Consider the following 13494-nt stretch of genomic DNA (forward strand, 5'->3'; position numbering starts at 1 on the left):
AACCTCCCCCTCAATAACCCCCCTACAATAACCACCCCCCCCAACGAGCCCGTCCCGCGCCTCTCAATGAACGTCCTCAATGAACGTGACGTCACCAACGCCTCACACTCACACACCCCCCCCGCTCCCCACGCAGCCAATCAGCGCCCGCGCCGCTCCTTCTCCGCCTCCCGCCGGCCAATGGCGGCGCCGCCCGCAGCCAAAACACAGGCGGCGGCCAATGGGGGGGCGCCGGCGCAGCTGGAAGGTTCGAGCGGGGCGCTGGGCGGGGCGCGGGGCCCGGGCCCGGCCAATGGGCGCGGGGGGGCGGGGCCGCGGCGCCCCCCGCTGCCCGCGGTGTCGGCGGGCGGGCGCGGCGGGCGCGGGGCGCTCCGGGCGCTGCGGGGCCGGGCCGGGCCGTGCGGGGCTGGGGCCGCGCCGGGGCCGCCCCCGCCATGTCGGTGAACATGGAGGAGCTGCGGCACCAGGTGATGATCAACCAGTTCGTGCTGGCGGCCGGCTGCGCCGCCGACCAGGCCAAGCAGCTGCTGCAGGCGGCACACTGGCAGTTCGAGGTACGGGAATGGCCCCCCCCCAACGCTGGCACGGATCGGGATACCCCCTACCCTCTCCCCCTGCACCGGGATACCCCAGATCCCAATCCACACACCGCCGAGCCGCGGGGCGGAAGGAGGGGGGGCCAGGCCGGCCCGGCCGCGGCCCACGGACACGCGTGGCCGGGTTTTGGGGGGTCCTGCCCCCCCCTCCCCCGCACATACGCGGCGGGGGGGACCGGCTCGGAGCTCCGCCGGTTCTATTTATATCCAGGCCGTAACCCGAGCTGCGGCCCAGCGCCCCGGCCCCTCCCTCCCCTTCGATCTGGGGGTGGGGGGCCCGCCGGGAGGGGGGGGGACGTGTAAACAAGGGGGTTGGGGTGTCCCCCCCGCGCGTGGGGAGCCCCCGTGTGAGTGGGACACGATCCCCAGTGGGTCGGCGAAGGGCAGCCCCAGCCTCCCCCTGCCCTAGGCCTGGAGGGGTTGTGGGTGGGGGGCACCCCTGGATGCCCCCCGAGGGGGAATCCCACGGGGTTGGGGTCGAGGAGGGGGCTGCGGGGTGGGCGTTGGGGGGCCCGTGTGTTCCTTCCCCCTTTGTCTCGGGTGGACTGGAGCTGACAGCTTGTCCCCACAGACAGCCCTGAGCGCCTTCTTCCAGGAGACCAACATTCCCAGCAGCCACCACCCCCCCCAGATGGTAAGTGGGACCCCGGCCCCCCTCCTCACCCCTGCACCGCTCCATCCCCTCCCAAACTCCCACCGTCCCCAAAAAACACCTTTAAACCTTCCCCCGAGGCCAACCAGCCCCCCCGGCCCCCCCCACCTACGAGCACCACGTGGCTCAGGACCCCCCAGACCAGCAGCCCCCGTCTCGAGGCGGCCCCCGAGGGTCGCGCAGCCCCCCGGCCCGCGGAGCTGTCAGCTCCCCTGCCAGCCATATTGCTCTGCGCCCGCAGGAACACGCAGCCGGAGAATGTAAACACGAGCTAAAATGTCTGCCAGGAAATAGTTTGTCTCCGCGAGCATCGCGCTGGAAGTTCGGCTCCCCCAGCCCGGGGGGGGCCACGTCTGTCCCCCCCTCCGCCTCCTCCTTCCCCCCAAACACCACTTGACCTTGGCCGAGGGCACATCCCCCTTGGCCGAAGGGAGGAAGTTATTCCCCTCCGGGTGTTTTGTGTTGTGTTTCTTGGGGTTTTTGAATTTTTATTTTTTTTTTTTTCCTCCCCCGGTGAGGGAACTGAAAGGGCCGTGCGCGGGGGAAGGGGTGGATGTGGGTTAAGCCGAATTTTCCTCCTTTTCTCACGCTGCCAGGGAATCTCCAGCCGGCCAGGCACTGCCGGCAGCGAGAGCTCCCTGCCCCTCAGAGAAAGTCATTTTGCCGGCCGGCTCCCACTGAAACCCCCTTTTATTTTAATTCCCCCTCCCCCTTGCACGTTTTATTTGCCACCTCTGGGCGTTTGCAAAGGGGTCGTTTCGTGGAAAACCTCGGTTCCCGGTGGGAAGGGGGACGGGAAAGCTGCCGGCAGATCCAAGGCCTCGCTGTGTTTTCACACCAAAAGCCTGGTGGGGCGATTCCTGGGCGGCTGCCGGAAGCAGAATGCAAAGCAGCGCTGATGAAACCCATCCCAGCCCTTTCCCTGAGCTCCCCGGGGCCGAGTGAGACCCACCACCCACCCCAAACATGACACCCCCACCCAGCCCAGCACGCAGAGTCCAGAGCTGGTCAGCTCTCCCCCACCCCAGCTGTGTGTTTTCCTAACACCGTGTGCCCCACGTGGTGTAAAAATACCTTTCACCTTCTCCCCAGATACTCCCACTTTTAGGATTTATTTTTTTTTTACTGTTTGCCCCCTTCCCAGCACCCTGATTCCTGCAGTCTGAAACGCCCCACACGGCTCAGGGCAGGGGTGAGATGAGGAGCTTTGTGCTTGCGGTTTCTATTTCTTTTTCAAGCGTCAGGGAACAAAGCTGTGAGAGCAGCAGCCACAGTTCAGAGTGGGGCAGCTCGTCACTGTCACCCCTGTGGAGGGGGGGAACTTCCCAAACCCCTCCAAACCTCTGCAGATTCCAGGCTGGGGGACTGGGATTCCCCAGAGCTGTTTGGGGTGTCATTGTGGCTGCTTGTGGTGGGATCGACCCTCAGAGCTCCTCCACAAGTGTTGGGGAAAGAAAGCAATAATTACATGACAATTCTTTTTTTTTTTAATTAATGTTTTAAATTAATCTGGCAAACACCACCCCAGAAGCTCAGAGCTGTGTCGCCCCTCCAGCATCACATCCAACCTCAGTCCAGGGCTGGCAGTTGGGTTGTGTGTGTATGGCTCTGGTGGTGGTTGGGTTTTTTTCAAAACAGAGTAAATTACATTTTTTTTGTGTGTCTTTTTTTTTTTTTTTGCAACAGGTATCTTTTCAGATGCTGCCAAACGTATAGGTTATTTAAAAAAAAAAAAAAAAAAAGCTGGATCAGCACCACTTCAAGCTGAGCTCTGAAATGAGTTCTGTGGAAGAACATCCCTGGTTCACCACAAACCTGTTCAGTGCCAGCCTGGCCATGATTGCATTTTTGGGGTGCCCCAGCTCTGCAGGTTGATGGGAGCTCATCCATCCCACAGCCAGCACAGAGCACCCCAACTTCAAATAGACTGGCAACCAGGGTTTGGCCATTGCTCCTCTGATCCCTGCATCCCTAAGGGTGGCCGGGATGGGGATGAGGGCGAACCTATAACAGGGATTTAGATGTTGGCCTGTGCTGGGGAGCATCAGGGGGCTGCTGAGCACCAGCCAGGGGCAAATCCCAGGAAAGGGGAGATGCAGGAGCTATTCACCATCAGAAACTCCCCTCAATCCCCCTTGCTAAAGGCAGCAGATGCTGCCCAAGCCCCTTAACTCTGCTCAAAGTCCCCACAAGCATCTGACAGGAGCTGTGGCTCCCTGAGGGCCACAGGGATTTGGAATGGGTTTAACCCAGAGGGGTGAAGCCCCCACTATGCATGCACCACCCCCATGTCCAAGCATCCTCTGGCAGTGCATCCCCCTGCCCACATGTGCCCTCCCTGCCCATACCCCCTCCCTGTGTGTGCAGCCTCATGGGAGTTTGCACACACACCCACATCCCCCTTTTATCACCCCCAGTACTCAATTTAACAAGTGCTTTGCTGAACTGGGGGTTCCCTGTGCCAGCCCCTGAGCCCCAGTGCTAGGCTGGGTCCCACCTGATGGATTTTCCTCAGCTGGGGAGATTGGCTGGACAAAGGCCCAAATCCATCACTGTCCAGGTGCTAAATTTAGCTGGATACGCAGAAGGCAGGGGCTGTACCAGGAACTGGGGGGGCCTTGAGGGGCACTGCCTGCCTTTTGCTCTCCCTGCCAAAGCAGGGTGCAAAGGGGAAGAAGGGTCAAGGAACTGGATGAAAGAGGGTCCTGCAGGGCCAGGGGAGACCCCAACACCCTCCCCACCCATCACACTGCATCCTTTTGCATCAGCCCTGTCCCTGCTGCTCCCCAAACCTGCCTCATCCCTGGGCTTTGAGCATCCTGGATGGTCCAAAATGTCCTTCCCAGATTCACTGGAGACACTCCCCAGGCAGCTTTGTGGGAGCCACGCAGACCCTCAAGGGCCAGATCCCCCAGTCCTGGGCTCTGAGCATCCCTGGGATCTGTGGGGTGCCAGGTGTGGGATACAGGCAGGATCCCTAGTGGTGGTGAAACACGGGTGAAAGGCGATGGCTCTGGCTACTGTGGGTGGGCTGGGACCCCCCTCCCCCCCCCCAAAAGCCTCTCTGACTGACCTGACACCCCCCTTTCTCCCATGCCCCGCAGATGTGCACCCCCAGCAACACGCCGGCCACGCCGCCCAACTTCCCGGACGCGCTGGCCATGTTCTCCAAGCTGCGGACCTCGGAGAGCCTCCAGAGCAGCAACAGCCCCATCACCTCCATGGCCTGCTCCCCCCCGGGCAGCTTCAGCCCCTTCTGGGCCTCCTCGCCCCCCAGCCACCAGCCCGCCTGGCTGCCCCCGTCCTCGCCCACCACCCACGGCCTCGCCCACCACCTGCACCACCCGCAGCCCTCCTGGCCCCCTGCCCCCCCGCCTGCAGCCCCCCCACAGAAAGCCGTGGCCACCATGGACGGCCAGAGATAAGACTGGGGTTGGAGGAGGGTTGGGGGGGAGGGTTTGAGGGAAGGGGGAGGGGGGTCTGGGCCGGGGCGTTGGGAGCAGGGGCTCGCCAAGAAACGCACTGGAATAATTTTCTAGGTTTTATTATTATTTTTAAGGGGGGGGGGGGGGGTTTGGAGCACGTGCTGCTGGGGAGGGCACCAGCCTCTGAGTGCCTCTGCAAGAGTCGCTGGCTGGTCTTTTCTCCTCCCCACCCCCCCTGTTTTTTTTTAAATATATAACTATAATATATAAATATATCTAATGTATATAAATCCAGAGAGAAGGAGTAGCAGTGTGGAGGCAGCTGCTGGGTGTCTGGGGGGACGTTTCCCTATGGCTCTACCCCCACCCGGCATCCCTACATCAGGGCAGGAGAGGGAAGGGGGGGGACAGGAATAACAAAAATGAATGGATGGAGGTGGCTGTCAGCACCCCACATCACAGCCATGGGGACACAGAGCCACTGAACACCCCTCTCCCCCCAGCTCTGGATTTCCTGGACACTTGTCACAGTGCCCAGAGCAAACCGGCCTCTCCTCTGGCTTCTGAAATTCAGCCCAGCTTCTTGCACAGACCCCCCCTGGACTTCCCCCCAACCCCATCCTTCCTCCCTCCCTCCCTCAGCACCCCCAGGGCCTGGGGTATTATCAAGGTGATGCCCCCTCCATCCCTGCAACTGCCATACATGGCCCTTCCCCAGGGAGAGTTGGGGGGTCGGGGGGGTTTTTTTAGTTTTCAAATCAATCTTGCTTAAAAAAAAAAAAGAAAAGAAAAAAAGAAAAAAAAAAAAGAAGAAAAAACCAGCAAAAAACAGGTTGAAGGTTTTTTATTAATTTAAAAATAATAAAAAAAAATACCAAAACAAAAACAAAATCACTTTTTCAACACCAGCTGTCCCTGCCTTTTCTCTCTCCTGGGAAGGATGTCCCTGGCTGGGCACTGAGAATGGGGGAGACAACCCCCCCTGTGCTACAGTGTCACCAGTGGGGACTGCCCCCCCCCCAGGAGCTCCCCCAAGTCCCACGCTCTGCCTTCCCAAACCACTGCTGCCATCCCCAAAGAGGGGGGCAGAGGGAAGGGGAGACCCCCAGCACCCCCAAAGCCATGGAGGTGCTGTCCCAGCACAGCAAGGACCCCCCTGTGCCAGGGGGTACAGCCCAAACCCCATCTTTGTCCCCTCACAAAATCTCACAGCCTGCAAACCGCCCCATCCCCACCCATGTGATGAGCCCCCCAGGCCTCAGCACTGTTGGGACACTCAGGGGCTGCCAGGCTTTTGGGGAAACCATGTGCTGGGGGTGATGCCCTCTGACTGTCCCCCACTGCAGAAGGGCCACCAGCCCAAGGCCACACAACAAGCAACTAGGGTAACAACCCCCAAAATGGGAACACAGCAGATCTGGAGATGCCAGGAAGGGCTGGGGGGCTCAAAGCACAGTAGCAAAGCACCCCCCCCCCCCCAGGGATGGAGAGACCCCCAGGATAGCACAACCTCCAAGGAGAAAAGGCTAAAAAAAAATCCCCCATCTGGGGCTACTCACCTGCTCCAGCAGCACACAGAGCACCCGAGGAGGGACGTGAGGCTGGTGTGTGTTTAGGGGGGTACAGGAGGGTGGGGGTGTTAACAGGGTGCAGCTGGGTCTCAGGGGCTGCAGATGGGGCAGCGGGTGGGAGGTGCTGAGCGGGAGGGATGATGAGTGCCAAAGGGGTCCCCCCAGCTGGGCCATATCCTGAAAATGCAATTAGTCCCCAGGGTGTTTCTCAGCCCCTCAGCCCCACCCAGGGGTGCAGGATGGTTCTTTGATGGCTCTGCTCTGGTGCCTGGTGGTTTGCTCAGTGCTCCCAGTTATCCTACTGGAGGTGGCACTGGGGGGACCCCACCCCAGATCCTGCTGTATCCACCTCAGCACCCCCGAAGCAGGTTTTGAGCACTCATTTTTCCCCCCTGAAAAAGCAAACCCACCAAGGAAAACATTCGGGGGGGGGGGCTCCCTACAGACTAAGGTGCCTCTGGAGCAAGGATGGAAGGGATGGAGTCTGTGTGGCAGAAAGTTTTTGGGCTTCCCCCTGCAGTTTGGGGAGAATATTCACCAGGAGAGCAAAGTTTCCATGGGGCAGCCCCCGGGGACACACCACGGGGGTTGAGGGGATGTTCCCCGTAAGCTCTGGGTCCCCCCTGGCTGCCTCTGGGGTTCCCCTCGGTGTTTCTCACCCTCCCACTCATCCGAGAGGTGCCACCGGCTTTGTGTCCCCCCCTCCCCCGCGTGTCGTTGCCGGTGTGCTGTGGGGACAACCCCGGCCACGTGTCCCCAGCCGTGACACCCCCCGGCTGGCACGGGAGGGGCTGGGGAAAGCAGCGCTAATCTCTGGGGGTGGGATAAGGGAAAGGAGGGGGCGTGTTCCCCCCAGGGGGGCAGGGACAGGTTACGGTGCTCCCGTCTGGAGGTGGGAAGCAGCGGGGCTTCCTCGTGCCTTCCTCTTTCCGTTGATGGCAGCGCTGGAGAGGGACGGAGGGGGTGACAAAGGGGAGAGGGACAAGGGGCTTCCTTCGCTTGGAGATAAAGAAAGCAGCCCGGTGATGCTCAATGGGATAATCGATAGCAAACCAGCGGGCTTGGGGTGGGATTCGTTTTTGACATTAAACCGTGTCCTGCTGCTGCTCTTCCCACTGAGACCCCCCCCTTTCCCACTGCCTCCCTGGAGGCAAAGGAACATCCTCCTTCTGTGGCACCACTCGGCCCCCCCAGACCTCCTTTGGGGCCAAAGGGTCCCCTGGCAGGGGCCAGGGGGTGTCAGAGGGAGCACGGGGCTGACACAGACCCTGGAGTTATCAGCTCCTCCAGCAGCCCCTCCTTGTTCAAGAAGGAAAGATCCTGATCCAAGGCCACTTCACTCAGGAAGCACAGGTGCTTGGCTGCTTGTAGCTCTTTACTGCAGATTGGAATAGGTTGCTCCTTCCATCCAGGACCCCATAGGAGTCCTCCTGCACTGCCGGCCCCGGTAGACGATTCCATCCCTGCCCACCAGGTCAAACACGCCGGGCTGGGAAAGAGAGAGGGGTATGGCTGGAACTCTGGGCTGCATTCAGCATCCCTAAGCCAACCTCCCTGCTCAGCTCTTCCGGGGGGAACTGAGGCACGGATCCCCCCAGGACGCTCAGCATCACCCTCCCCGCCTCGGCTGCCCCAGCCTATAATCCCATCTTCATCATCCCTACCTTGCTGGGGTCTGGGAGGAGGGGCTCCATCGGCTGCACTGGGCAGATGCTGGTGTGCCGGCCCCCACAGTACATGGGGGATCTGCGGGAATACCCCTCTGCCTGCTCCCTGTGGGGTGGGGCACAGGGATGCTCAGTGCTCAGCACCGTGTTTCACCCTGCTATGCCAGGGAGGGGGACAGCGGGGGCTCCCTGGGGGGCTCCCGGCTCCCCTCCGGCTGCTGCAGGAGACCCGTGCCCGTCCAGCCCTGCAGGGATCTGCCCTCTCCCCGCAGCCGCGGACGGACCCGCGGCCACGGCAGGACCCTGTGCCCTCCGCAGGGGACGCCAGGAGGCAGGAGCTGGGCTGTCCCAGCCGCAGGGCTTGGTTTTGGGAACTAATTCACAGGAGGCACCCGAGCCCCCACCAAGCCTGAGCTCAGGCAGAGACCAGACACAACTCGCCACATGTGGCCATCGAGACCGACCCGGGCTAGACAGGGTGGGGCTGTAAAACCTCCTGACCCTCCGCAGCCCCTCTCTCCTGCCGGCGCCCCCGGGCCCCTCCGCCCCCACCCAGAGAAGAGCTCTCCTTGCTGGGCAGGGCTCCCCCACACCCCCAGGGCCCACGTCCCGACCTTTGGCCGCGCTCCTGGTACTGTTTGACGATGGGGGGCAGGCGGCCCGTGAGGCCGGGGGACGGCGGCGGCGTGTAGGGGATGATATCGGAGCGCCTGGAGCGGGCAGGAGGAGATCCGGGCGGAGAGAGCCCAGGGAGGGCAGGAGACCCGGGTGGAGAGGGCCTGGAGAGGGCAGGAGACACGGGTGGGTGACAGGGGCCAAACGAGCCATCCCTGCCACAGCAGGGCACTGCCAGCATCCCCCTGCCCCTGTCCCACCTGCGCACCCCCCGAGGCACCGGTGCCGCTGATACTCACGGGCCAGGAAACTGCATGGTGAAGGGCTGGTCTCTGGGCAAGAAGTCGGGAGAGGACACCTTTAGGAGCTTCCTAAAATGCGAAGAAAAGGGCTGGGTGAGCTCCAGGGGTGATGCAGCCCCGCCTGTGCAGGCAGCAGCCAGTGCCAGGCACATCGCTGCAGGGAGTTACGGTGTTCCTAGGGGGAATCGCGGGGTGCTGAGCGTGGTTTCTACCCCACCCCAGCACAGCCCAACCCACTGGCTGGTTACAAAATAAAGGAGGGCGATAGGGGAGGTGGGTTATTTTCCGGGGGAGAAGCTCCAGCTCATACCAGGCAACAGTGAATCTGCAGGGAAGTGCCCAAAAGCCTCGGGTCCTGATGGTGTCTCCAAAACGCTTGGGCTGCTCGTGGCTGCCCAGGCCAGGCAGGGAGGTGAGGTGGCACCACACCTGCCGTCCCAACCAGCCCTCACACCCGTGTCCTTGCTTGGTCAGTGCTCAGGACCCCCCTGAGCCATGCCAGGAGAGCAGGTCATGCCCGGCTCTGGCACTGTCACAGCACTGCCTGGGGGGATGACCTGCCATCCCCTGTCCCCTACACTCATCAGGAAAGTTTGTACTCACATCCCAGAGGGCTCCATCCTGAAGCTGCCCCTTCCTTGTGCCTCCTTTGCTGTCTGGGACCTGCTACCACTGGGAGGAGACAGCACAGCTCCATCACCAGCATCCCCACGGTTCGATCAGCAGATAAATGGGTCTGATGCCAGGGCCCCACATGGGCCCTGTGGAGGAAACAGGACCAGTGCTGTACCCAAAGCCATCACTGTTCCCGTGGCACTCACCTGTCAGTCCCAGCCACACTCTCAGCTGGCATCCAGAGGCTCTGTGATGCTGGGTGGCCTCGTGCTGCCTTCGTTGGGATGGGGGCGTGGATGCCAGGGGATCCTGGATGCACTCTCGGGGCAGTGACACTGCCATCCAAACTCTTTGTCTGAGCAAGCAGAGGGTGTTTCAGCCCCAGCTCTTGCCCCCAAAACTCCACTCCCTTCTCTCAGTGAAGCTCCCTGTGCTGCTGTGAGCTTGGGTTTAAACCAGGCCTTGGTCTAAGGGCAGCACAACGGTGGTGCAGACCCCAGGGGAGGGGGCATCCAAGAGGGAGCACCCAGGGGGCTGGGAAGAGTCTACCTTAGAGAAGCTCATCTCAATTCCTTCGTCCTTGATCCGCTCCATGTCGCTCATCTCAGGGGGAGAACCCAGCGGCCTGGGAAGAGACTCTGCCTTGGAGATTCTCATCTTGATCTCTTCGTCCTTGATATGTTTCACGTCCTTCATCTCAGGGGGAACATGCAGGAGGCTGGGAAGAGCCTCTGCCTTTGAGATGCTTGTCTTGATCTCCTCATCATCCCCGCTCTGATCCACGTCATCCCATCCCACGTCACTTTCCACGAAGGACACTCGGGGGCTGCTCGTGACCCCGTGCAGCAAGTTCTTCCCTCTGCTCCATGCCCTTGAGCTTCGAACAGCCGCTCCCTTGGAGATGCCCATCTTGATCTCTTCATCCTGGAACTGTCCCGTGTCATTCCATCCCATATCGCTTTCCATGAAGGACACTCGGGGGCTGCTCACAGCCCCATGGGGCAAGTTCTTCCCTTTGCTCCATGCCTTGGGGCCGGGAAGAGCTGCTCCCTTGGAGATGCCCATCTGGATCTCTTCATCCTTGATCGGCCCCATGCTGTTCCGTCCCATGTCGTTCCATCCCATGTCACTTGTCATGAAGGAGACTCGGGGGCTGCTCGTGACCCCAGGTGGCAAATCCTTCCCTCTGCTCTGTGCCCCGTCTGTGGCTTTTGAGGGCGCAGGGCTGGGGGTCCGGGGATCCCGCTGTCTTGGTGAGGATGCCCTGAACCTGTCCGTGAGGACAACTGGAAGAAGAGAACAGGGGGAACTCTCTGGGGTTGGGGGAGCCCTGGGGAACACAGCTGGGGGAAAACCCAGCAGTCCACAGGCCCCCTGTCTGCCCCACTGTGCCCCTCCCACCCACTGGATCCCCTCCCCAGGCCTGCCCAGACGTACTTTCATTGCCAATGACGATCAGCCCCTGGTCCTCCCAGGGGTGTGAGCGCGTGCCAGGCCCCTGCTGCCAGTCCGGGGGGACCTGCTGCCAGTCTGGGGGGACCTGCTGCCAGTCTGGGGGGACCTGTCCGTCCTCGCCCATAATGTCCTTCATGGAAGGCTGGGAAGGAGACAGTGGGATGGCTGCAACATGGGGCTACATTCAGCATCCCCAAGCCAGCCTCCCCACCCAGCTTTTCCTGGGGAAACTGAGGTATGGATCCCCCTAGATGCTCAGCACCACCCTCCCATCTTGGCTCCCTCTCAGCCTTCTCAAGGCTGAACAGGCCCAGCTCCCTCAGCCTTTCCTCAGGAGACAGATGTTCCAGGTCCCAAACCATCTTTGTCACCCTCCACAGGATCCAGAGGAGCACAAACCCCCAGCATTGCTGCCCATCCCCTGATGTGGGGGGACAGGGTGCACTGGGGGTGCAGCCACATCCTGGAGCAGGGCCCGGGTGTGCTCAGGGATGTACCGTGACAGTGTCCATGACAGGGTCTGTCAGCTCGTTGTGGAGGTTCTCTGCCATATCCTCCAAGTTTGCCTGGAGTGGGGCAAGGAGAGGGACAGGAGTCAGAACACAGGAGCAGGATTTAAAAGGAACATCTACAGATTAGCTCAGGTACAGGGCAGAGGGACTCTGGGCAGGGCTGTGCCCAGGGGCTGTGGCTGTATTGCACAGGTGGATCTTTATCTCCCCTCCTTCCCAGCACCCACTTTACTTTTCTGGTGGCTGTTTAGTTCACGAGTGCTTCAGCATCCCTGGCTGAGGCAGGCAGTGACTTCTACCACTGGTCTGACCTGCAGGCAGAGGTGCCCTTCTGCCCTCCCTGGGGCAGTGCTCTGGGGAGGGGGTGGCTCTGGGTGGGTTGGCACATTCCACTCTGGGGACACCCTTCCCACTCTTCCCTCCTGGTGCCCTTCACACTGGGAGCCACCAAGGGCTGTAGAGCAGGATGGCAGGGCAACACAGTAAGGGGCAGCTCCCAGGGGCACCGCTGGCAGCTCACCGTGTCCAGAATCTCCTGCATCTTCTGCATGTTCTCCTCCATGTGGGACTGCTGCTCCTTCACCTCGTTGATCTCCACACGGAGCTCCTCGCAAAGAGCCCTGACCTAGGAGAGGGGGATGGCAGGGTGAGCCCCAGGGCAGGGTTGCTGGGGAGCAGGTCCTTCCCCCCACTATGATCTGCACAGAGCCAGGGGCAGCACAGGGCACAGGACAGGCTGGCACAGGATGTTGCTGGGCCTCCATCACATCTTCAGCTACCAAGAAGGGGCAGCAGCTGCCCAGTGGTGCAGACCCCAGAGGAGGGGGCTGGGAAGAGCCTCTACCTCAGCGATTTCTCTTTCATTGGCTTCCGTTTTCTGCTTTAACTCCTCAAGGTCAGCAGCCATGGAGGCAGCTGGGGGGATTGTCGGGGTCCCCTCCGGGGGTTCCCCGCTCTCCTGGACGACCAGATCCCGCAGGCCCAGGTTCACAAGCATCCCGTTCAGCAGGTTGCGCAGTTGCTCGAAGTTGATGGGATCAGTCTTGGGCATCCCGATGGCCGAATCCAATATCTGGCCCAGGGTGAGCTCTGCCATGGCTGCTGACCTGTCCAAAAACACAGACCTGCTGTGAGAAACGGCCTTTTGTGCTACTGCTCCAGACAGGAGCAGTGGGATGGCAGGTGATAGGAGGTGTGGCAGGAGGTAGAGCAAAGGTACGCAGCTGACAGGCTCCTTCCCCTGCGGTCTCCCCCTCGTTCCTTGCTACATGTGGCTCTGTTTATGGTGTCCCCTGTTTCAAGGTGATGGCCCACCCTGGCACAGGTCACCCATTGTTACACAGCAGCAGCCCAGCCCTCTGTGGAACATCCCCATTGTCCCTCACTGCTGGCATGCCCAGGTCCTGGCAGCCGGTGGAATCCATGTGCCGAGGCGCCTCCAGCTTTACCATTTTCAGCCCCAAAATGACCCCGGGGACAGCTCACATTGGGCAGCCCATGCCCCAGGTGCCCCTTGCAGGGTGAGCTGTGCCCTGTGGAGAGGTGATCCACGTCCTCACACACACTGGGCCGTTCCGGAACACTCTGGGAGATCAGGCCCAGAGAGGTTGCACTGCCAGCTGTTCACTTTTTTGAGATCTCAAAAGCATGACAGAGTTTCCCTTCTCCTTTAAATGTGGGAATGGTGGAAGGCTGCTGCTGCTGGCATAGACACAGGGATTTCCAGCACCTCGCTCCAAAGCAGAGAGCCATACAAGCAGGGAAAAGCAGATAAACACGTGCTTCCAGACAAGCCTAGGAAGTAAAGCACTTGAATGCTGGGAAAAATCTTTTGAACCAGAGTGACCCATCAGACAAGTCCTTACAAAAACCATCAACAAGAAACTCTCTTATGAACTTGCAGATTCAACCATCAGGCAGTCAGAGTGCTGACATCTCCCTGTTCCAGCAAGGCTCTGGAGCCTTGAGCACAGGAGGGCTGGGTGAGCTCCGGGGGGATCCTGGCTCCTGGGCCAGGCATGTCCTGCAGGGAATTACAGTGTTTGCAGGGGGAATCACAGGGTGCTGAGCCTGGTTTCTCCCCC

At 60.9% G+C, this 13494-nt stretch overlaps 2 protein-coding genes across 2 annotated transcripts; one reads left to right on the forward strand and one right to left on the reverse strand.

Annotated features, from left to right (window-relative positions):
- The first annotated feature begins 347 nt into the window (after window positions 1-347).
- Window positions 348-4963, forward strand: UBALD2 (UBA like domain containing 2). Its single transcript, XM_051797893.1, has 3 exons — window positions 348-554; window positions 1168-1230; window positions 4353-4963. The coding sequence occupies exons 1-3, from the start codon at window positions 435-437 to the stop codon at window positions 4671-4673; spliced, it is 504 nt and encodes a 167-aa protein (XP_051653853.1). The 5' UTR covers window positions 348-434; the 3' UTR covers window positions 4674-4963.
- Window positions 4964-5444: 481 nt separating this feature from the next.
- On the reverse strand, window positions 5445-12730 carry LOC127475760 (uncharacterized). Its single transcript, XM_051797869.1, has 12 exons — window positions 12630-12730; window positions 12255-12516; window positions 11931-12035; window positions 11396-11464; window positions 10881-11040; window positions 9993-10729; window positions 9650-9798; window positions 9432-9500; window positions 8826-8897; window positions 8526-8690; window positions 7909-8017; window positions 5445-7733 (listed from the first exon to the last, which is right to left on the reverse strand). Exons 2-12 carry the CDS (start codon window positions 12504-12506, stop codon window positions 7620-7622), a joined length of 2001 nt encoding a protein of 666 aa, XP_051653829.1. The 5' UTR covers window positions 12507-12516; window positions 12630-12730; the 3' UTR covers window positions 5445-7619.
- Window positions 12731-13494: the final 764 nt, after the last annotated feature.

The sequence above is a fragment of the Manacus candei genome, unplaced genomic scaffold (genome assembly GCF_025592945.1).
Source record: "Manacus candei isolate 608988 ecotype Guabito, Panama unplaced genomic scaffold, ASM2559294v1 h1tg000047l, whole genome shotgun sequence".
Taxonomy (NCBI): Eukaryota; Metazoa; Chordata; class Aves; order Passeriformes; family Pipridae; genus Manacus; species Manacus candei.

Excerpts from the sequence above, each read along its gene's own strand:
- UBALD2 (XM_051797893.1), top strand. The coding sequence starts at position 435 with ATGTCGGTGAACATGGAGGAGCTGCGGCACCAGGTGATGATCAACCAG. Across the intron at positions 555-1,167 it reads CGGCACACTGGCAGTTCGAG|ACAGCCCTGAGCGCCTTCTT; the intron begins GTACGGGAATGG and ends TTGTCCCCACAG. Across the intron at positions 1,231-4,352 it reads GCCACCACCCCCCCCAGATG|ATGTGCACCCCCAGCAACAC; the intron begins GTAAGTGGGACC and ends CATGCCCCGCAG.
- LOC127475760 (XM_051797869.1), bottom strand. The coding sequence starts at position 12,506 with ATGGCAGAGCTCACCCTGGGCCAGATATTGGATTCGGCCATCGGGATG. Across the intron at positions 12,036-12,254 it reads ATGAAAGAGAAATCGCTGAG|GTCAGGGCTCTTTGCGAGGA; the intron begins GTAGAGGCTCTT and ends CCCCTCTCCTAG. Across the intron at positions 11,465-11,930 it reads TGCAGGAGATTCTGGACACG|GCAAACTTGGAGGATATGGC; the intron begins GTGAGCTGCCAG and ends GCCCCACTCCAG.